Source organism: Papilio polytes, unplaced genomic scaffold (assembly GCF_000836215.1).
Source record: "Papilio polytes unplaced genomic scaffold, Ppol_1.0 DF824225.1, whole genome shotgun sequence".
Taxonomy (NCBI): domain Eukaryota; kingdom Metazoa; phylum Arthropoda; class Insecta; order Lepidoptera; family Papilionidae; genus Papilio; species Papilio polytes.
In genome coordinates, this window is record NW_013524979.1 from 199,639 (window position 1) to 224,808 (window position 25,170).

Genomic DNA, 25,170 nt, shown 5'->3' on the forward strand with positions numbered 1-25,170 from the left:
CACTTAATATTGCTCATATTACTCTATACGAATACTCATAAATGTGAGCGAGGACATGAATGTTGAATGCCCGAAACTTTTCTGATTTATGATTTAATGAAATTTGGATCTTATTACTTATACTGCAATGCTGTATTTTGTTAATCAACTCAAATTTAGGAAAAAAGACGTTAGTGGATTTGGGAAGGCAGGAATATTTTTTATACATCCTTTACTATGTTTATTAAAGATTATTAAAATATCAGTTGACTTGCACGTCTGTATACTAATGTAAGAAGTGGAAAACGGACGTGATCTAACATAGATTAACATTCTTAACATTCAAAAGGACAAATGAACAAAGTGTAATGTTACCCAGGTTTTTAAGCTACCAATTTTAGGCCTATGTGTTGTTAGCGTAACAGGGAAATAAATTAAAAGTTAAAAAAAACATAGGCCGACTTCAAGACAAAATATTTCTACCTTTAGTACCCGTTATAAGAAAAACTAAATAACTACTGGGTAGTTTTTAATTTTGATAATAGTCAAACTAAATGGCAGCTATTCCGCATGAAACCAAATAATAATCACGTATAATATCCCATTAATATTAGAGTAATCGATGTACATAAAACAAAAACCGATCGAACCTCCTCCTTTTTGAAATCAGTTAATAATCTGTATTTATAGCACAATTCAAAACTAGCAACTTGTCAAGACGAAAGTCGACGTAATTACAGAATAAGTCCTTTGCTGAACTTTAAGAAAACTCGTTAGAACTTTACATTTATTTACTTTCCTGTAGATTTAATTAAATGTTTAAAACAAAACGAAAGTGATTTTCAAAGTTTTGTAATAAAAAGCTTCGGAATTTGGTTTTCCATGTTTTAAAACAAATATTAGAAACTGCATTAAAATATTATCTATTCTACTTTGTTTATTAATAACTATTTAGATTTTATGTTTGAAGTAGAAAAAATATGTTTTTAATGTTGTGTCAAAGAAACAAATAACAAATTAACCAATCTATTTTAAAACACAAGTTAACTATGATGCCATCTACATTAACTTATTAAAAAGTTAAGTTGATGTAGGTGAAAATTTAATAGCAAAATTCGATAAACCATCTAAGATTTACACAAGGAATCAATCACAAAAAGGTTCAAATGATAATAGGAAATGTAACCTTTGTCCAATCTATTGAACTCGTATAACCTACATTTATTTGAACCCTAGTTCCAGGCTGTAACAAAGATCAAAATTCAGTATCGCTCGCAGCGCCGTGCGAGAAGGTTGTGTGTGGTGTGTTTTGTTTTCCGCGTTGTATTTTGATTGCGTGCCGGAGACACGGTCTTTTGTTTTATCTGTGAAGTACGAGGCTTCTGGGATATTGCGTGTAATTTTGCGAATATAGTGTATTGTGAAAATGTGTAGTTATTTAATACTTGCTTTTATAGTTGCGCTTTCTAAATTATATACTAAAGCTATCTGTTATATATATAATATAAGTTATAATGGTTAGCTATGTAATCGATGATATATTAATGCAAACATATTGTTTTTCAAAATAATTTACCAACCCATATGTTCCGTTTGAAGCTATAAAGATTCTAACAAAATATGTAAAAACTATTCTCTCTTATAAAGGCAAAAAAAACAAAATCGAAACAATAAATACAATTTTGTTGTCTTAACGTAGATGTAAATAATAATTCAAACCTTTTGCAACCATCTAAAAGTAATGCTGAATTCTCTTAAAATTCAGTGTCGAAAATTCTAATGGTATAACGTTGTAAATATTTATAAAGATACATTGAATGTAAATGATGTTGCAAGTTACGTGTTAGTATCAGAAATTCCCTTATTCTAGACACGAATATGAACATGTATCGCATACGAAATTTCCCTCGAGTTAGAGAACGAAATACTTGCTTTGAAAGTTACAAAACAAACTGAAACTCATCAAGTAAGTGATCCCTGTAGATTGAGATGTATTCTCTCTGAGATTAACTTTATAGTTATATACTAAAGTGCGTATAAGAGTATTAGAAACCGAGATTCATGTATGGAATGTATGAATGTAAAAGAATGAAGGTGGTGTGCTAGGATCGCGCCAAATGGAAATTTGGCTGTCTATCACTGTACGTTGCGAGGAGTACTGTTTTGTACTATATTCATTCTTTACAGAGTTATAAATAACCCTATTATATCCTAAAAATTACATTCTTTGCCATTTCTATGAGGGTTCATAATTAAGTACCTTTCAATTTAAATTTCACGGAAAACTCAAAGTAAATAAATGACGTCAATTACCAATAAATCCCTTACATTTATATGTTTTGTATTTTTTCAAAATTTAATAACGTACATATGTAGTCACCATCATATGTGTGTTTTTCCAAATTTAATTACTTACATATGTGGTCACCGAACACTTGAACACTTTCTTATTGTAGACTAGCTTTAGCCGGCGACTTTTCTTAGCTAGCTTGTGTTACTCAGGGAAAAATTAACTTTCGTGTGGCAACATAATTTTTGATATCAGTTACATAGTAATAATAAGAGGGATTTATATAGCAGTTGTAAGGCTATATCTAGTTTGAAATTAAGTCTTTACTATAAATTAGTTTGCATAATTTAACAGCGCATTTTAACCTCAGTTGACGTCAACAACGGCTTGAGCAAGGCTTGCCAAAGACATTGATAAATGAACAGGAATCTTGGGACTTGAGAAATTGTACCTTGGAGTAGGTTAGACTATTAATATGCTCTCAATAGCAACCATAATATTTAAACATTATTTGTGATGACATATTATGATTTTAAGCAAAATTTGTCCTTTTTTAATGTCGCATGTTATTTAATACTATTTGGAAAGCTACTAAGTCAATTTCGTTAGTAACAAATGCTAAAATTAGTACGTTCATATATTTTGATAAGTTAAATACGTGGATAATAAAAGTGAACGTCCAGACAACGTACGGGCCGTAAAAAGAATATAAAAAGGTACTTTTTAGTTAATCTGTTGTACTCAGATGATTACGTGAAATTTTATTGTTGCTGTAACCTTCCTTGCCCTCTGACTTAACCCCATAAAATGTACTGTCTATGGTTGCCAGATATTTGCAAAGTTTTGTGAACTTGATGTTACTGTTTTGTCTGTATTTCACTGTTTAGAATACTTTCTTTTAAGAAGTGACTGTAATCACGATGAGGATGAAAATTTGTGACAACCCTACAATTTATGGTTTTATTTAGGGTTGCCACAATTTCGACAGAGTGACATAAGAACTGGAAGTTGGTGAAACATTTTACGTTAGTACTAATAGATTTAAAAATACCTATTTGTTGAAAGCACCTTATTAATTACATTTCTTTTGATAGTAATTTATGTCTTGTAATAATCTTTAAAGGTCGTTTTAACGTATAGAAAACAAATGAATTAAGCTACGATAATAAACCATACAATTTCGTCTAGGACATCCTTTAGTGTTATTTCCAATGTCTATAATGCTTAGTCATTCTCTCTTCATACACACATAAATCTTAATGGAAGTTCATTCACAGGTTTCTCACAATAGTAGTTTGTAAGAGTTTGTAGCCTCAACTGCTGAACGGATCGTGATGAAATTTGGCACAGATGTAGGGATAGACTGGAAGAGCACATAAGCTTCTTTCTTTTGTTTTCTTTTTTTTCTCCACGCGATTAGAGTAGCGAGGTAAAGCTAGTCAATTTGTATGTTTAAAAATAACTTCAAATTTATTTTGTACTGTACTACTTGGTACGTAGTATTTTCCATTAGGGAGTTTTAAAGAAAGTTTCAAGTTTCAACCCGAAATCTTACAAGATTTCAACTACAGTTAAATTATAGCTGCAGTACAGCAACTCTAGATTAACTGTAGAACTTTTACTAAAAGAATATTTCACTAAATTTTTACCTTCTGCATAAAAATAATTGGCCAAATTTTTTTTCTCTTTATAACTGGCTTCTGCCCGCGACTGCCGTGGAATTAAAAAACAAAATTACGTAGCCTTTTTTTTCCAGACTACACTCATTAATGGCGAATTTCATCGAGTGTTCAGTCGTTTAGGCGTCTCTAATAAACATCCATCACACTTTCGTATTTTTATATGCTATTTTTCGGCCGCGACTTTCTCGCGAGTAATTAAAAAAATGATTAAAATACAGCCTATGTTACACAATGATAACGTAGCTTTTTAATGTGAAAGAATTTTTGAAATAGGCTCAATAGTTTTTGAGTTATTTCAATACATACAAAAATACAAATCTTTCTTCTTTATAATATGAGTATAGATAATATAGTTAAATAAAAATTAAGATATCAATTATCTTAATGTCCTGGAGATACATTGTAACAACCAAACATACAAACTTTCGCATTTATAATATTAGTAAGAGTAAAATTAAATTGTCATTAACATCGACTATATCCAACAATTTGCGAAATGAGTTGTCGTTCAAGTTCGCAATTCCAACCGGTTACGTAACGTTTGCAAAGTGGGTCGAATTGTAAGCGAATTTTCAATTGAATATTATTTAAAAGAACATTTTCCCAGTTACATTGGCTCTATTTTAAAGGAGGTTTTGATACATTTGTATTCTTAATTCATTACATTATCTTTATTAGGTTTTTTTTTATTTTTGTATGTAACAGGTAAATTCAAAAACTATGGGACGGATTGAAAAAAATCTTTAGTCGACACGAGGCTAAATTACCAATGAGTAATATAGACTATATAATAAACGGGAACAGGAAGGGTATGGACATGACAGAAAGAATATGAGACATATACTTTACCAACTAAGCATATAGCAATAAGAATATAGCATGTCTTGTAGAATGTAATAACGCTTCAAAAGCCTTCGAGAAGGCTTTACATTTCGTATATCCGCCTTGCGTTTCGTCTCTACAAAGATCTAACTAGGACACCTATTTATTCAGAGTGTCCTATTTTTTTTCAATTTAAATCTAACATACTGGGGTTTTTGTAACTAGAATTTACGGATTCAAAAGACTAAAAAGAAATTGTGTGCCTTGTTATCTTACTATTATTATAAATGCGAAAGTTTAAATGGACGGATGGATATTTGTTAGAGTAGGTAACCTAATCTGAGCGAATATTGATGAAATTTAGCATAGATATACTCGTAGATAGATAGTATGATACTCTTTTGTTTTAATTCCACGCTTTTACTCGTAAAGTCGCTGGTTAAAACTACTAACAAAACAAAAGAATAACAACAATTTGTAAGATGGAATAAAACGATACAATTTACGTAATTCTTTCAATGAATTATTCAAACAATGCTCAGATCCAATTGAAATTTCGAACTTATCTCAAAATACTGCGGAATAATTTAATAACTTTACTCTTTGTTATCTGAATACTGAACTACGCAGTTGAAATTGCCTCGGAAATGAGCGTACAGTTTTGATATCTTTTCTTTAAATGACAATCTAAATGTTTTTTTTAAACTCTATCGTAAATATTAAAATCGAGATACACATTAACAAGGTATGTAACAAACGGAACATCAATGGGAAGGGTATGGATATGACAGAAAAAATGCGACGTATATTCTTTGCCACCCAGGCTGTTGCCTGTATGTACTGTTGTACATTTCTTGTAAACTCTGTAATACCAAGTGAAACCATATCACCGCTACTAAGCTTTGCGTGACAAAATGGTAATTCAAAAGGATGCGTACTGTAAAGAATGTCTTTAATCTTCGTACAATTCCATTGCCGAAACACTTGCTTTAAAACATTGTAGTCTTTGTTACCAAGAGAGAAACATAAACACCAACATCATCTTCCCAACCTTATCCTCATGTAGTGTCGCAACGGGTTTTAGTCCTGCAAGAGACTATCATACGTCATCACCCATCACTTCTCCCTACTTAGTCATGTCACCTTTCAATCCATCTATTTCTTTCTAGTTCTACCTCTACCTGTGTATCTCCACAGTCATAAACGGCAACATATTTAACCGGTTTCTCAAGAATAGGTTATCAATTCTACTGATTTTTTTGTTTGTTACCGCATATACGGCCCTAAAAGAACGATTTTGCTTTTTTTTCTAAAATCATTGCTTCTAAAGTGTTGAATAAGTGTTTCAATCCAACATTATTTATTCAAATATGTTTATTTGACTTTAGTGTTGTCATATCACATTAAAAGCGTACCTTATCAGTTTTATGGTGAACACGGATTTCCTATTAATTCTGATTACGTATCTATTTTTATAAAACCATACATTACTCCTCGTTATAGATCATAATGGCATACTTAATGACTTGCAATGAGATAATTATTATTCTACATTGCAACAAAGTTGTTAATTCATATTCGAATCGATCTCAAGGATTGTATATTGACTTTGGCAGTTATAGAAATTAAGTGTGCGATTCTCGATTGTTTTGCGGCCAATTCAACTGTTTTGCACAAGTAAAACTATCGAGAAGTACGCGCACCTCCATATAAATTGATAGGAATCAAAGCGACACTAAACGGTTGTGCGATAGTTTAGTCAAAGGTGTCCACGTGCTTTTAAACACTGCGTTAGCACACCTGAAAAACGTCAAAATGTCTGAAATTTGAGGTTCAGTGGTCTTATCATTTGTGACGCTACGAGTTTAAATATGTTTTCAGTATTCGGCCGTTTTAACTTTTAATTGCAACTCTTATGCTTACAATCGATGTTTCATAAAGAAATCACAAAACGTATGTACCAGGGTATAAGCTGGTAGTTACGAATGTACTGTCCCTTTTCTTTACAAGTTTAGTAACAAAGGAGAACAATCGACTGTCTAGACAGGTGTATTCTAAGACATGGTTACTTAAACTCGACTGCCCCTCATTTTATAGGTTTCGTTGCAGTAAAAAACGACAGATTTATTACAATTGTGATGATCATTTTCTTAACAAAAACGTTTTTAACTGAACAGTACAACTCTTCAGTTAAAACTGTCAGATCCAAAAGCCAGTAGGGGGCTTGTTTTCTCTCTCCCTCCGGATGGTTTCCTCATTCCTGAGGGTCGCGACCAGTCTCCTTAACAATCTCTCGAAGGGTTTCCCCACTCTGTGCGATTCTCTCCGACGTTTTCGCCATACACGTCGACCACCACACACCACACCAACCAGCGCATAGGGCGGCGTCATTTGGGCCTCTTCCCCTCGATTTTACCCGTAATAGTAAGCTTTTCTTTGATCAAAAAAAAAACATATTCAATTATGTTTGTCTACTAACTCAGCTATCCCTTAGTTCGTAGCAGTTATTGATTAAACAGACAAACAAGGAAAATCGTAATGTTTTTGTACGTAATACATTTTTATTACTTTGTTTACGTCTTCCAAACATATCTCATCAAAAGTTTTCTACTGTTTATACGGTATTATAGTTTAAAACTACATTTAACTACCATTTCCTTTGTTTCCAATTTATTACAATCAATATGCACTTTATTTCACAGTCACTTTATGTCTTCTTTGTTTGACTTCGACGACCTTTAAATGACCTTGAGACTTACAAAGCCATTTTGACGTTTACTCAATGACGTACAAATAGCACCTAATGAGAGCAATTTGTTCCTGAAGTAACCTTACTAATGTTGTGTGTGTTACCTTATTTATAATACGATATACATACACAAAAGGCTTTAAGGTAAAAAAAAAAGTTTTCATTTATTAGCTTCTTTATAAAATTAGCTATATGATTATTTTTTTTTAAAGACAAACAGTTCAAAATTTCCTTTATAATACATTATATTATTTATATTATCCGCCATTTTGTAATTTAGGGCGTGCACACACGTTTGTCTAAACTATCGCACAACTGTTTAGTCGCGCTTTGATTCCTATGAGCTAATACGAAGGTGTGCATACTTCTCGATTTTTAGTTGTACAACTAAAGTTGAATTTGCTGCCAAACAATCGACAATCGCACAACGGTTCTGGGATAGTTTCGTCAAAGGTGTGCGCCGGCTCTTAACCTACATTAAAGTGTAAAAATTGAGGTAAACGGCCGAGAAACAAAAGAAAATTCAAACGTAGAACTTCATATAACAATGAACAATACAGAATACGTTCTAAACGTTAGGGAAGGGTAAATATTTCAGCCGTCCGCACGCGATGTTCCTAAAACGTTTGTAATTAGAACAATTTTTCATTTGATAGTAGTGAAAGTGTCATTCTGTAGATTCAAAACTACATTATCTGTGAAATTAAGCCAGTTTTTTATAGCAACACTAGCTTCCGCCCGCGGCTCCGTCCGCGTGATATTAATAAAAACAAAAGAAAGCAGCATATGTGTTCTTCCAGACTATCCTCTACATCTATGCCAATTTACATCTAGATCTGTTCAGCCGTTTAGACTACAAACTCTAACAAACATCCATCCATCCACACTTTCACATTTATAATATTAATATGATTTTATTAAGTTTCACGAAGATGTAATTCTAGTTTCAACTTTCTATAGAATTGATTGTATTAATTGTCTTAAGTGTAAGGTTTTAAAGGATACAGCTTGAAAACCTGCCCATTATTAATTTAAAAACAGTTTTTTAGCGACAAAAACTATATAAACCGCTTATCTATGAAAGCTTTTTGTGACTACACTTTAATGCTTAATAAGTTCAAGTACATGAGTCCTTTCCAATAAAGCCTAATAGTAAATTTAACTTAACATTTACACTAATATTATCAAAAGGAATTATTTGTATTTTTATTGACCGACTTCCCAAAAGAAGGAGGTACTCAATACATCTGTATGTTTTGTAACGAATAAACTCGAAAATTAAACACTTGACACTGGCCCAATCCGCTGTGGGAGAGCCATAAACAAGAAATAGATAGGTAACTCGAAAACTATTATACCGACATTAAAAATCTATTTCCATTAAAAAACTACATTATTGTGTAACGTAGGCTCATAACATTTAATTTAATTATGCGCGTACTATGTCGCTAAAAACCAGCTTTCGAATAAACTTCAAAACATTTATTTTTAAATACCTACACATTACTCATCCTAATAGCAGGATTGCGTGACCACAACTATCTGCATAGAACAATATGTATGATTAAAATACGTTAATAGTTCCAGTAAAATATCTATACTTCTATACTATTATAATAAAGCGTAAACACACACTTCTTTATTGCCTAAGATGTCAGCAATTACAACATATTTTTGAATATCTCTTTTTTTTAATAAAAAGCCCTACACTTGCGTCACGGTTTAGGCTATATATTTTAACGGCATTAAGTTTAGGGGGTAAATATTTTTGATAAACACTCTAATTTGGGAAAGAGACCATACGTTGATGCCATCAACATCAAGGAAGCAAGGTTGTCATGTCATTTTGATATTTGTAATTGATAATTTGACGAATGTAAGCAATAAAATAAAGTTTTTTATAATTTCATGCGGGTGAAGCCGCACGGGAACAGCTAGTTATGGATGAAAGATAATAAATGCTAGAACAGATATACCAGACGCTGGCAGACTTGCGTTAACTGGCTAAGTATCTTACGGTTTCTAAGAGCGCGCACAAATTTGACTAAACAATAGCACAACTGTTGTCTCGCTTTGATTTCTATGAGCTTATATGGAGGTTACACTACTCGATTTTAGTTGGGCAACTAAACAGTTGAACTGCGAAACTATGGACAATCGCTCAACAGTATTGCGAATTAGTCAAAGGTGTGGGCCCGCTCTAAATCAAAATACACAACCAAAGATTACATTATATTTTGTAAATATGTTTCGGTTGTATAAAAAAACAATCAAATAACAGGAATACCTTGTCTTAAATATTGTGACAAATTTAAAAGTTCTTAATTAAGTTTTAATAATAAATGTAAACCAACAACTCAATTTCAAACATGACAGTTGGTAAACATATTTTTTCTTTGAATTTCGCTCACGCAGTCAACCTTGACATTACTGGCATCACTCCAACACTAACAACAGTAAATATTTCGTTTTTATATCCAGAAAAGGAATTTTATCTTGTCCCAGTTCAATAATAAACCTTGTTTATTCTTTCTTCGGTAATATTATCTTACTTATAACCTCCTACTAATGTTATGAATGCGAACATGGAGATGGATGGATGTTACTACATATGTATATAGAACGGTTCAAAAGATATCATAGGCATGAACACATAGGCTACTAATAAAGTTATTATTCTTAATTCTGCGCTGACAGTGTCGCGGGCGACAGCTAGTTAAAATGTATTATAGTAATAAAGAAATTACAGCTAATTATAGAAACAATTTATTTATATTACGTTACGTAATCTAAATAATCTATATACTAATATAATAAAGCGTAAAAACACACTTCTTTGTGGCTTAAGATGTCATTAGTTACAGCATATTTTTGAATAATTTCTTTTGTTATAAAGAGCCCTACACTTACATCACGCTTTAGGCTATATATTTTCTCGCTATTAAGATTGTGGGTAAATAAATCGGATAAAAACCCTAATGTGGGAAAAAGACCAAAAGCTGCTGCCAACATCAAGGAAGCAAGGCCGCCATGTTTTGTCATCATGTCGTGTCATCTTGACATTTGCAATTGGATTTAACAAATGTAAACAATAAAAGCATATTCATAATTTCATGTGGATAAAGTCGCACGGGAACAGCTAGTATTACTATAAATTGCGTCTTTTCTACTTCGTCTTTTTCTTTTTCTATACGCCGATTACTTTCTCTATTCTAAAAGTAACAATTAGCATTTTTGTATGTATTATTTACATTAACAATGAGCAAATATTAATAGATTTTTAATTGAATTTCTAAGTGTAAAAAATGCAACATTTAATATTCGACATTATGGACAATAATAGAAATAAATACAGACTATAAATGTGTTCAAAATGGCGGCGCAGAATATCGAACGCATTCCTAAACTGTGTACTTATGAAGAAACTTAAAACTGCAGTCAGGAAGTGGCGAAGTATGCGCCTCTTCCGAAAACGGGATGGTAAGTTGTATAGGAGGAAGAAGGACGAAAGATCAATACTTCCTAAAGGAAAAAGTTAACCTCAAAAAGTCAAATTTGTTTCAGAAACTAATTTACCTAAAGGCCCAAATTAAACTCACGCTAAGGATTTCCCTTAAAGAACATTAAATTAACTTTACTTTTAATAACTAATTTCGGCTTGTCAGCCCTCCTAATCATACTAGCGGCCGTAATCTGCAAGAGCTGTAAACATCGATAACTGGTTGATTTTTGGTTTCCCCTAAGTGTTGGTGTCTGTGGTGTCCCAACGTAGGAACAGATGCGAATAAAAAGTTTCATCCGTCCCACCTTTCGCGACGAGGGGACGGTTAGAACTTATTTAATTTCATAACGGTTCCATCTGTCACCTTATTAGTGTAGTAGGACTAAAAGGTTGGACGGATGAAACTTTTTATTCTCACGTGGGGACAGAGCGGCGTGACGGTTGGGAATAATCCGATTTTTGTTCAACAGATTTGTCAACAACACGTCAATTATCTATTGATCAACCATCAACATCCGGCACCCCCGCACATCTACAACGACCAATACCTGCAAATTTACAACTGGTAAGGCATATTTTAAACTAGCTTTCGCCTACGACTCCGTCAGCGTCGCATCAACAAAAACAAAAGTGAGTAGCCTATGTGCTCTTCCAGACTATCCTCTACATCTATACCAAATTTCATCGTAATACGTTCAGCCGTTTAGGCTACAAACTCTAACAAACATCTAAACTTTCACATTTATAATATTAGTATGATATAAGGAACTCGGTGTCCAGTACTACGCTGGACCAGTACGGGTTGACTCCACACATGCCTGAAATTATTCGTAAACATATACAGATTGCATCACGATGTTTTCCTTGATCGTAAGATATTGTTTACTAGGAGAATCCTCAGTTCTGCAGAACAGTCCTATATGATATTCCGACGATGGGAGTTTCACGAAAACTTTAAGATTACAATGCAAGATTTTATCTGTCTATTAATTTCTAACTCTTCAACAATTGAGAATGTGTAGGGAAGGTTAGGAAAGTAGAGCGTCGGTGGCTCAGTAGTTTAGGCTCTTGACTTGTAATCTACTGGTCTTGGGTTCGAATCGATTTTCGATTTTTCGAATTTTCATATGTACATAATTTACCCGACGTTCTTACGGTAAAGGAAAACATCGTGATGCAACCTGCACATATCGGCGAAGAAATTCAAAGATATGTGTGAAGTCAACCAACCCGCACTGGGCCAGCGTGGTTGACTATGGCCTAGTCATCCCTTACTTAGGGTAGGCTCCGAGCCCCTCGGTGGGGACGCATAGTGAGCTGGTGATGATGAGGGAAGGTTAAAGTAGTCGTTTCTCTAATAAAATAAAATGTGATGAGGCCTTAGGTGTCATGTTATTTAGGTCGATTAGTATATTTCTGCTTGTAAAGCCAAAAATGTACATTTGACTTCCTCTTTTAATACAATAATAATAAGCTTATGTTCCTATTTCTGTTGAACAAAATGATAACCTCTTTTCCTTATATAATTCATGCAAACGAATGCTCAAAAGAACACGGAAAACATAGCAGTGAAATTTCCATATTAAAATTAGTTGATAAAATGTTTTTTGTTTAAAGGACTAAAGTATTTATAAATGGATTCTAATTTTTTGCAATAAAAAACAAAGTACGCACTAATTAAAAGAAATTATTTCGAATATTTTCAGGAACCAGACGAAGGTCAAAAATTAAGGGAACAACAACTAAGGCAATTCGCATTCTTCCAACTTAGGATACATTTAAAAAGAGGCCAAAATTTAGTCGCCATGGATAAAAATGGTAAGTCCAAAATTCACATCACAAAACATAACCTCAAAATAACACGTAGATTGGCTGGCACACGACAAAATTCTTAAAAATTACACTAGCTGTCAAAAAAAAAACAAAATTAAAATCGGCTTTTATTTGCACAAAGAACGTGCTTATTTATACTAGCAAAATGTTTAAAATTTCTACTTTTTTTTTAGTGATTCAACCTAAAGCATCAATAAACAGCTTGCATTTTCACAATGAAATAAATTTATTTTATTTAATATATGTTATAAAGATGATGTATTTTAATATTGTTTATTAATTTGAATACAAAAATTGAACACAAGTCCACATTTTCTCTTACACAAATACACGTGACAACTTATAAATGAATCTATTTTTTTTAATTTGCACCTTACAATTTTTATTGCGCGTAGTTAGTGCTTTTGCTTTTGTAGAATTTGCATACATTTTAGCACAAGGTTAACATAAGATGTATCGAATTACAAAATCCATGTAATTGAATTGAAAATGGTAAAGTAAAATGTTCATTTTTATAAAGAGAAACCTCGTTTCTAATAAAACGACCATTATGGTATCATTTGTATTCTGATAGTCAAAATAAATATATGATTATTAAAGGTATTTGTTTTACAAATAAGTATTACTGGCAATATATAATTTTAAAATAATTCATTGTACAATTCTAACTTTCTTCGTCTATTGTCATAGATTAAAAATGTCATAGAGTAGAAGAGCTTTATTTACCCATTTTTATTTTCGCTTTTTAATCTAATTATACATTTTGTGGGGTCGAAAACCAGGTTTGTTATCAGGCACCAGTGACCCGTACGTGAAATTCAAGGCTGGCGGCAGACTGTTGCACAAATCGAGGATAGTGTACAGAGACCTTAATCCAGTTTGGGATGAATGCTTCACTGTACCAATAGAGGATCCATTCGTACCAGTACAACTTAAGGTATGTACCTGCGTACAATTTTTGTGTACCCAACCATATTATTGTTACAGTCAGGGCTGATTTTTGTATTACTGGCACCGTGGGCAAGATTTATACGGCGCCACGTAACCGTACAAACCGATACGACGTGGCCGGTGGCCCCCCTTATGCGTATGTATTGCCCCTTTATATACGGCGCCCTGGGCGATCTCCCCGCTTCGCCCTACCTTCAAATCGGTAATGATTAAAGTTGAAGTCTAAGCCCTCTGTTATGGTGAACTTCGACTACCGTAACTAGTAACACACAGTTTTGTCTCTGTCTTTTTAAGGAGGAAGTAAAGGATGACAATGTATATCAATACATGTAGCATATCAGTCGCAATCTATATTTATTAAATTATAAAACAATTAGATTAGCAAACAATGGCTGATTATGTAATTGTAAAAAACATTTCGCGCAAAGAATATTAATTTTGTCGATTGATTTTTCTATAGTTAGTTGTCATTTTACACTCGTTTTATCTAAAGAAACCTTCTTAACACTCTCGTATATTTTACCCTTATGTTATTCACTATGATTTTCTTTTAAACCAAGAATTTACAGACAAGTAATAAAATCAAAACATTGTTTTTTTCTTCTCTATGTTTAAAATTGTTTTTCACTATAATTCCAGGTGTTCGATTACGACTGGGGTCTTCAAGATGACTTCATGGGGATGTGCTATTTGGAACTAACAGCGTTGGAACTCGGCAGAACTCAGGACTTAGTTCTCTGTCTCCGAGATCCGAACAAACCGAACCAGGACATGGGAGAGATCGTGCTTAACGTCACACTATGGCCCAAATCACAGGAAGATAAAGATCAGGTAATTTTAATATTTGACTATAGCATTAAAAAGTTTTATTATCACTGGATTTACGAGTACGTTTGTCAAATAATTTAAGTAAACTCCCTTTTCAAAGACACCATTTTCTCTAAGCCAATATTAGCCTGTGTAGTGAAAATAGGGTATAAAAATTATCTAATAACGAAATAATTCTAAAGGAAATGTAACAAGCTAGTATGGAAGATAGTACTCTTAGGATCTACGTCACCAAATTGTAAATTATCTGAAAACAATTGAACATGTAAAATATGTGATGGAAATATCGAATTTTGTTAACTTATCTGACAGTGACGTCATTTTTAAGCTATCTCAGCCAGTGATGGGACGGGCCCTAAAATTTTGCACATTATCTGACGAAATAAGCCTAATGTAGCTTTCTCTCAATATATTTAAACAATCGTAGTTAGTGTTTTTTAATCACAAAATTCTCTTCTATTCCTATAAAGCCATATATCGCTTTTAATTGAAACTAAACACACGTTTACACCAAGTTTTACTTGTATTTAAATATATATTAAAACACATGATCGGCTTAAAACATAACTCAATATAAATGTAAATATTCCTTTACGATGATAATATTCCGACCCAATTTGCGATCGAAGCGGTTTACGCCGCAATGAAAATATGTAAATAACCGAGAATATCTTGATATGGAAGGCAACTATTCCTATTGAAATGTTACCTTTGCAGAATTCTAAAAATACTGTAATTAAATTTCTAGCTAACTGAAAATTACTGTTACTGTTATATTCTAAATCAAAATGAATTCCTTTGCACGGGTATTTCCGGACTTATAAAACAAAAGTCATCTACAAATACCCGACCATGGCATTGACACTCAGATATTTGAAAGGTTACATTTAGAGCGCGTACACCATTGACTGAACTATCGCACAACTGTTTACTCTTTGATTCCTATTTATACTAATATTATGAAGAGGAAATATTTGTATTTTTGAATTTTTCTATGTATTTGATCCACGCAAAAACTAATGGGTTGATTTGAAAAATTCTTTCACCATTGCAAAAGGTAATTTATCTGTGAGTAACATTGCCTATATTTTGTACGAGCTGTTGCCCGCGACTTCATCCGCGTGGTATTAGAAAACATACGAACTATATAAATTACAAAAAGCTACGTATCCCTCGGGAGCCGGACATTTCTCGGGGATGAAGCTTATCCCATGTGTACTCGAGACTTTGTTTTATATTGTGCCAAATTTCAATAAGATATGTTGAACCGTTGCAGAATGATCGAGTAAACATTAAAAAACTAAATTAATGAATCCTACGGGAACCGTAACTATTCCCGGGATAAAAAGTAGCCTATGTGTTCTTCCAGACTATGCTCTAAACCTGTACCAAATTTCATAAAGATCCGTTCAGCCGTTTAGGCTACATACGCTAACAAACATCCATCCTTCCATCCATCCACCTAAACTTTCGCATTTATAATATTAGTAAGAAGTAAGATAATATTAGTAAGATTATTTTTTAATTTAACGCGGGCGATGTCGCGAGCAATAGCTTATATGGAGGCGCGCACACTATGTTTAACTTGTTACCGACAGCGCGGCAGCCAAAAATACAAAACACTTATTATCAACCAAACATGTCTATATTTAAAACTTATTTACACTAAAAATATACAAAACTTAAAACTCTCTTGATGCCATCTTGACTTCTTCTTTTTATATATTTTCTTTTATAAACGATTATTGCCTTGGTGGCCAGTATGCAACCTCTTTGGCTGTATAAATACTGCTTGTCAGGCCAAAGAGGTTGTATTTTGCACTCAACACACTACTCGATTTTTAGTTGTGCAACTAAACAGATGAATAAGCGGCGAAACAATCGACAATCGACAATCGCACAACAATTATTCGATAGTTTAATCAAAGGTTTGCGCCAGCTCTTATTGTATAGCTACTGTGTTTAAACGTATATATATTAAACTAGGTCATTATTCACGGTATCGGAAAGGGAGCGCTGGGTCAACCTATTTTAAGTTAAGCTTTAAGCTCTGCTATTGATCATACTAAGTTATGGACGACTATATTATTGCAAAATATAAAAGGTAAATTTCATTTTCAAGTAAAAAGTCTTGCGGTTTTATAAGTTTTGCTTTTGATCCAAACAGACATATAAAAACTACCTTTTGCTCGCGATTTGTCCTCGTGAAATTTAAAAAACATCTAATAATAAGTATCGTATTAGACACTCAGTAAATGCCGTTTTAATTCGATAACGTTTTCTATTTGGTTCAGTAGTTATGGAGTCTGTTACATACATATTTACAACTTTCTAATACAATTTGTATAATTAGATTGTTATGATCAAGATAATTTTCGCAAGTAATTCGTTACAGGATCTAAAATATTATCATCATCATCTCCCCTGCCTTATCCTACTCCCGTAGTGTCGGCGCACCGGGTTTTCGTCCTCCAAAGCACTCTATCATCCGTCATCTCAGTCATCACTCCCTTCTTGATCGTGTTACCTTTCACACAATCCTTCCATCTCTTTCTAGGTCTACCTCCACATTCATAACTAACGTCCGTCTTGTTACATGCGATTCATCCCTTCTCATTACATGCCCATACAACTCTAACCTTTTACTCCTTATTTTCTCAACCACTGGGTTCTTAAATATTATGGTATTTAATTTTGTAATTATTTTGTTAGGTTTCAAAGCAGATGCATCAATGCATTGTTATAATATAAATTTGTTTATATTCTTAATTTTGACCTAAGATTCGCTTTCAAAAGCTAGCTATTTGCACATACTTCCTATCTTTTGCGTCCTTGCACCATATTTAATTTCATTCCAAACATCCGAAATCGTCAGAATGATCGTTTAAACGTAGTTTTATGTATTCTTTCGTAAAGACGGTAATCATTCTATTTTTTTCATACTCGAATTCGTCCACAGAGTAATCGAACGACAGAGATTTCGTGTCAATAAAACGCTATGTTTAATGAAATTTTGTGGCGTTCTATTTATTTGACATATGGAATCAAATTATCTACATACACATTTCCTACCTTGATTGCGTCTACGGTCACATAAAATTGAGTTTTAATTGCCACACTATTTTTTATGTAACCTAACGCGACAAATGTCTATACGATTTTAATGCACTATAGTGTCTGATCGTATTAAGCAGTCCAATGCCCTGTCCCACCACTGGCTGATAGAGGCTCAGATAGCTTAAAATGACGTCACTGTCAGATAAAGGAACAAAGTCCGATATCTCCATCACATATTTCACACGTTGGATTGTTATCAGACAATTTACAATTTGGCCCTAAACGTACAGACTTCGCGTTAACACGCTAAGGGACATAATTAGTGACCAATATCTGGCAGTAAATAAATGTCAAGTTATGTTACTTAGAAATATTGACATTTACAAGCGTATGTTTGTCATGTTTGCAATAAATAAAATTATTGTTGATCTCTCTGTTTGCTAATTATACTATACCATGTTGCTATATTGCATTACTAGTAGTCAGCGGCCAGTCGCGAGCGGCGCAGCACGCGTATTCAAGGTTACCTCGCAACAAAACAAAATAAACACTAACGAGTGATAAAGTGCGTGTTACTTGTGAACATTTGAAGATTTATTATTGGTATTGTGTTATATTTAAGAAATACTTCAAATAAACTCAAATTAGTGTTACTAATATGTTTGTTAAAACTTCAGGAGTATGTCTAAGTTTGTGTGGTCTATGATTATTACTCAAACAAATAACAGTTAGCGGTTGATTTTGCTTTTGTTACTGTTACTGGCTATCTAAAAATATTGATTAAATCCTTTTTGGTTGACTTTTTAATAAATCGGTGTTAATTTTTAAATTCATAAATAAGAGTATGCGATACATCTTTTACTTTTTTAATCGAAGTTTACACATTCCCGTTTCGCTTTTTAAATGCCAGATATCGAATGCGTAAAAATACAATTATAACACTTATTTACTTGAATTTACGGGTCATTTTACCTTAATTCCATACTAAAGTTTTATTTTTTTTCATTCTGGAAGGATTGCCGAAATGCACATATGTTACAAAAGGCAAGGTTACAAGGTTATTTGGTATTTATAATCTATACTGGTATTATAAAGAGGAAAGATTTGTATTTTTGTATGTATTCAAATAACTCTAGACTACTGGGCTGGTTTAAAAATTCTTTCACCATAAAAAAGCTACGTTATCAGTGAGTATAGCTATATTTTCCATTATTAAAATCACGCAGGTGAAGTCGCGAGCAATAGCTAGTAATTCTATGAAAATGTAACATCAATCAATCTATTCAAATCTAAGGGAAGTTTCATTTCCCATGTTAATAAATTGGCAATAAATGTAGGTCATAATTGAAGTGGTCGTTATTTCTGTTTCTCCATAACATTTAAAAGCCATAAATAAAGCATTTGACATGTACATCCGGTCATAAATCAGTTGACAGTTCAATAAAATATTTTGTATACTTCCCGACGACATTTGGAACGTATGATGACGTCATAGTTTAGTAATTGGAATGTTCTTAGGCTAAATCTGATTTTAGATCTGAAACTATGATGGCGCGGCGCTAGTTATGGTATAAAGAGTTGACGTAACTTTAAGCTAAGATGTACTTGAATCACTCAGGGCCTGTCCCACCAAATTGTAAATTGTCTGATAACAATTCAGCGTGTAAAATAAGTGATGGAAATATCGGATTTTGTTATCTTATCTGAAACTGACGTCATTTTTGAGCCTTTATCCGCCAGTGGTGGGACAGGTCCTAAATTTTGTTACGGTAAGACCTTAAACGTTTATCTGTATGCATACGATAAGCATTACACGTACATTTTCACGTATATTCTCGTTCTACATTTCCGTTGTCATTTTAACAAAAGAAAGGCGGAGTTTTCTGATAATATGCTTCTGACAAAAGCAAGACATTATTTTTAAGGTTATTGAATATTCAAACTTTACATGTCTAAACGTAGAACTAGAATTAAATTCCTTTTGAGTATTAACAGACAATCTCTTCATAGCCTTTATTAATAACTACTATTTGAACGAGTGCACATCTTTGAACAAACTATGGCACAACTGTTGTGCGATTTTCGATGGTTTCGCAATTCAACTGTTTAGTTACACAACTAAAAATCGAGTAGTGTAATCTCCATATAAGTGGGGTGACGGTTGGGAATAATCCTTATTTTTGCCGTAGATTATTATCGTAATTTTTACAATCGTTGTTGATTTAGATAAATTACACATAATTTACAATTACAAATACTTTTTTACCAACAACTTTTAAACTATTTTGCATGTATGGACACTAATTTGATTCACGCGGTTAGACAAAATTAACGATCTCATATTAAACCTAGACGTTCGCTTTTAATTATAACCTCTAATTATTTACCTTCACTAGTTATACGTCCGAGCTTACTATGCATTCGTCTAAGATATGCCGGCCCAACTTAGTATATTTCCCTTTCCACACTTTTTCTTATAAGAAAAGTATGGTTAAGGAACGTGGATTTGACGGTGGAGGAGCATAGGAAAAGGAAATATCCTATTTATGTGCGTCTCCTACGTCAATAAAGGGTAACAAACGCATCTGTAATTAGAGATGTCTATGGGTAGCGGTAACTTCGCTATTTCGGCTGATTCAGGTGGCCGCTTACAATACATATGAAAAAATCCCTGCCCCAATGATTTTTTCATATGAAAACTAACGCGTCGGTTTTCATCGTGTTAATACTTTTTTTATACTCTTTTCTATTACCGTTAAATAATATAAGAATCTTAATATACAAGTGACGTATTGCAAAATATGAACTGAAAGGAAATTACTTGAACGTAATTTCGCCGTACAACCTTGTAGCGACCATGATGTCACCAGGGTTATCAGAGATCTGACACCATAATACCAAGGTCTCGCTGAATGGCGGACCGCGAACTAATCCACGTATCATGCTACACGATCATTGCATACCTAGCTACTTGATAACATACTAAGTGCAGTCGAGGAAATACTCGGTGTTCGACTTACGTAATAATTCCCTTCCTGCTTGCAACTAGACTATTAATCAATTTGGTAGCATTTGTAAAGGAAATGTCGGGAAAATAATAAAACGCAATTATCCGTGTACTATCCGATCATATTTCATACAAACACATTTAATAAATGCGTTCTATTTATTGTTCCGCGTCGTCATTAATATGCACAAAACAAATGACGTTAGCTTTCGAAACACCGTAAGATTCCTTGATCGTACTTCGGCGATAATATAGGTCGACCAATTGGTAGATTCATCTGTCTGTTGCACAGTGAATGAGTTGGTTAGATAGTCGCTTGACATATCGGTAAATTAGTCGATAGTTCGGTTAGCTAGTTATTATACCGCGCACAACTTTGACGAAACTATCGCACCACAGTTGTGCGATTGTCGATTGTTTCGCTGCCCAATCAACTGTTTAGTTGCACAACTAAAAATCGAGTAGTGTGCGCCCCTTCATATAGCTGATAGGAATTAAAGCGCGCCTAAACCAATCTCTAAACTGATCAATCGGGTAGTTGCAAGATGATTGCTCGACTAGTCTAGATTTCGACAACTAGTTTCTCGCTAAACTAGTATTTTGTATTAGAATAATCGTCCATTAAACAATAGACTAACGAAGAAACGTTCAACTGTTGCTCTTCAATATTAGGAACTAGCTGTTCCCGTACCGCTGCATCCGCGTGAAATTATGAAAATTTTATTTTATTGTTTACACGTATCAAATTATCAATAGCAAATGTCAAAATGACATGACATGACAAACATTGTCAATCTTGCTTTCTTGATGTTGGCAGCAACTTATGGTATCTTTCCCACATTAGGGTTTTCATCCAAAATATTTAACCCCTAAGTTTAATATCGTGAAAATATAGCCTAAAGCGTGACGTAAGTAGGGCTTTTTATTAAAAAAGGGATTATTCAAAAATATGTTGTAATTGCTGACATCTTAGGCAACAAAGAAGTGTGTGTTTACGCTTTATTATAATAGTATAGATGAGATACAAATATTTTTTTCGCAACTGTCGTTTCCTGCAATGGTTTTAATAAACAAATCTATATTTAAATCTTGGCGCCAGATGGCGCAATGTGTTTTTCTTCATACACATTCTCGTGTATACCAAATGTTTCTAGAAAAAATAGAATAACAATAATATTGAAAGCATTATATTTTAAATTATTACGTGATAAAACATACTGGGTTTATATCTATCATTTCCCTGTCCTTAACCTACCAGGATATGGCCTTCATCGATCGATCTTCCATCTATCTTTCGTCAACTCAATTGTCACTTAGAGAGTGCGCACACTGTTTAGTCGTACTTTGATTCCTAAGAGCTTATATGGCTACACTACTCGATATTTTGTTGTGTAACTAATATTAGACAACTTATTTAATTGATACTGTCGCTTTAAACTTAGAGCAACACTACTCGTCAAGACTCTGAATGCGCGCCAATCTATCCATCCTTCTTGTGACATTGACAGCTGTCAGCTAGGGACGTGACGTTTATGCCGATAATCTAGAGTTGCGCCAATTCTATAGCACGGTACTAATTTTGTTCCTAACACTAAACAGTTGCATTGGCTGCGAAACAATCGACAATCGCACAATAGTTGTACGAATTAGTTAAAGGTTTGTGCTTTTAATCTTTTTGTTTCCTTCGCTATTTAAATTGTTTATTCTTAATTCAAATGTAAGAAAACGACAATCGATAAAACAGATTAAAACGGAACATTTTCAATTAGTTAATTGCGTAAACTATTTACATGTTGTCAAAGAACACTTCTATAAAGGTATTATTTATAAAATAATGGCCTTAACTGCGTTGTGAATTCATAAAAAAAGGAGTGGTTTTATTTTAATATAGTAGCGGAAGTATGTATTTCTTACAGGATAAGCTGTAATAATTGAAGTTTCATTGCGGTAATGTGGATTTAATTAAAAAAACAAAAATCGTATATTATTAATAAATATTAGAATAGAATATGAGGATAATAATCTAATTATTACTTTTAGTAAATTTCCTGAAGTAACAACAGTAATAACATCCAAGTTTAGTTAGTAATGTAATTTATATATTATTTTAATACTAGTTGTTTCCGTTCGGCTTCATCCGCATGAAAATATGGAAATTTTATTTTATTGTTTACACATATCAAATTATCAATAGCAAATGTCAAAATGACATGACATGATAAAACTTGGCAATCTTGCTTACTTGATGTTGACAGCAACTTATGGTGTCTTTCCCACATTAGGGTTTTTATCCAAAATAATTACCTCCTAAGTTTAATGACGTGAAAGTATATAGGCTAAAGCGTGACGAAAGTGTAAGGCTTTTTATTGAAAAAAGAATTATTCATAAATATGCTGTAATTGCTGACATCTTAGGCAACAAAGAAGTGTGTGTTTACGCTTTATTATAATAGTATAGATTTACTAGGATTTACCTTGATTCTATGGAGTACTGTGAATTTTTGTAACATTTGATTATAAGAAATAACGGTTTAGAAGTATAAATTTGCCTGTAATCATGTAAACACTTCTAGGTAAGATATTGTAGTTGCTTTGTAGAAACAGTTATAATAATTCAGCTGTACGATACACGCGTATATTCCTCTTTTATTTTAAATGCAGTGAAGTTTTAACAAACAATTTACTAAAAATCCATCTAAGTTACTTAACAAATAATAATGTGCCAGTAGTTAAAGAGACGGGAAAGTTAAAATAATGTCAGAGTTAGAAAACAAAATGGAAAAAATCAAGAATAGATTAATAAAAATTCACGGGAAGATACAAGATACTGTCGAAGATATCCAAGATCAAGTACAGACGAAAATAGAAAAATCTAGACTTGCAAGTTTTGTTTCTCATTTATCAGAAGAGAGAAAATCTATCGACTCCGAAGACAAACTTGAGTCAAATGTTATTAAATCTAATAGTATACCATCAGTTGTTATCAACGAACCGATAGATGGCGTTGATCAAAAGGAAATCTGTCGAAATTTCATTAAAATAGAAAGCAACGGCGCCATTTATAGAAGTTTGTCGGAATCAAACTTGGCTTTTGACGATGAGATTTTTGACAGCTCAAGTGATTCCTGTATCTCGTGTTTATCTTCCAGCGATGAAAGGTAAAATTAATTCTGATGTTTCTAAAGTAATTATTAAGGAATTATTCAAACAAATAGAAAGGAACAAATGGAATATAGTTTTTTTTTAAATACCATAACAACGTTTTTAAACGAAAAAAAAAAATCTCGGGAGTATTTTAAAACTCTGCACTTACCTCATTCATTTGTTTTATGCTTCCCATCTGTTTCACACAAATTCAATCTTAACAATTTTTATTACATTGTTGAAATTTTCATTAAAACAAACAGAAGTTCGGATATAAGACCTCGAGCTGGTAGCTGCCCTCCAGGCCAGAAGCTAGATGTACCCAGTAGCTGTGGTGACTTGATAGAAAAAATCAGCAACCGCTTCCCCGGACTTAGGAGTAAGGGTGAACGGATTCATAGGGTATTATGATTTAAGAGCCTTTGTTATGGTGGCTTTTGCACGTACTGTGTCGCACTAAATGGTGTTCTGTTAACTAACCCTCGAAAACGCTTAATCTATACTCCATACTAATATTGAAAAGAGGAAAGATTCGTATTTTTGTATGCATTAAAATAACTCGAAAACTACTTGGCCGATTTCAAAAATTCTTTCGCCATTAAAAAGCTACGTTATCAGTGAGTAACATAGGCTATATTTTTGATTTTTTTTTATCGCTGGCGAAGTCAGCTTTCAATAAAGGAGTTGCTTATTGTAGATTATGCGATCATTTATGACTGAAATGTATCTTTAGTCCTTTAAAAGTTTCGAAAAAAACTCTTGGAGTGGAATTCTTATTAAGCAAAACTAAGGTTCTCTTAGTAATCTTTGAAAGACGCTGTGGAGAGTTGTTTTATAGTCACTAAGTAAGTCCCTTAGTGTTACATAGATATGATAAATGTATACTAAAGAACTATTAAACGTTTCTGATTTTTTTAATCTCTTCTGTAAAACTAACAGCTGTATTTGAAATTATTGTTGTTTATGATTCTACTATTGACATGGGAACGACAGTGTTTTGTTTAATCTATTAAGGGGCTGTCCCACCACTGGCTGATAGAGGCTCAGATAGCTTGAAAGTGACGTCACTGTCAGATAAGGTAACAAAATCCGATATTTCCATCACATATTTTACACTGGATTGTTATAAGACAAGATACAATTTGGTGGAACAGGCCCTTAATTTGACGTGTATACTAACTCGATTTTATTTTATTTATATATTTAAATATTGGGGTTGTTTAAGTAATTCGCTATTGTATTTAAAAGAACATTCTTGGATTTAAATTTCTTTCATCCATGACTTTTATACCTGAAAAGCGAGCGCACACCTGAAACTAATTTATC

The 25,170-nt window shown here is 33.1% G+C and overlaps 1 protein-coding gene across 6 annotated transcripts in view; it reads left to right on the forward strand.

Annotated features, from left to right (window-relative positions):
• The first annotated feature begins 1,262 nt into the window (after positions 1 to 1,262).
• The window catches only part of LOC106110567 (multiple C2 and transmembrane domain-containing protein 1-like), a 32,258-nt gene continuing 8,350 nt past the window's right edge, over positions 1,263 to 25,170 (forward strand). Inside the window, exons 1-6 of one of the 6 annotated variants that reach the window (XM_013292435.1) lie at positions 1,263 to 1,375; positions 10,799 to 11,002; positions 11,495 to 11,589; positions 12,731 to 12,842; positions 13,640 to 13,794; positions 14,448 to 14,639. In XM_013292435.1, the coding sequence (XP_013147889.1) occupies positions 10,885 to 11,002; positions 11,495 to 11,589; positions 12,731 to 12,842; positions 13,640 to 13,794; positions 14,448 to 14,639 (672 nt within the window). In that variant the 5' untranslated portion in view covers positions 1,263 to 1,375; positions 10,799 to 10,884. Of the gene's footprint in view, positions 1,376 to 10,798; positions 11,003 to 11,494; positions 11,590 to 12,730; positions 12,843 to 13,639; positions 13,795 to 14,447; positions 14,640 to 17,974; positions 18,297 to 23,090; positions 23,859 to 24,107; positions 24,247 to 25,170 lie in introns of those variants that run through there. The other 5 variants (XM_013292436.1, XM_013292438.1, XM_013292440.1 and 2 more) reach the window with 5 other exon arrangements.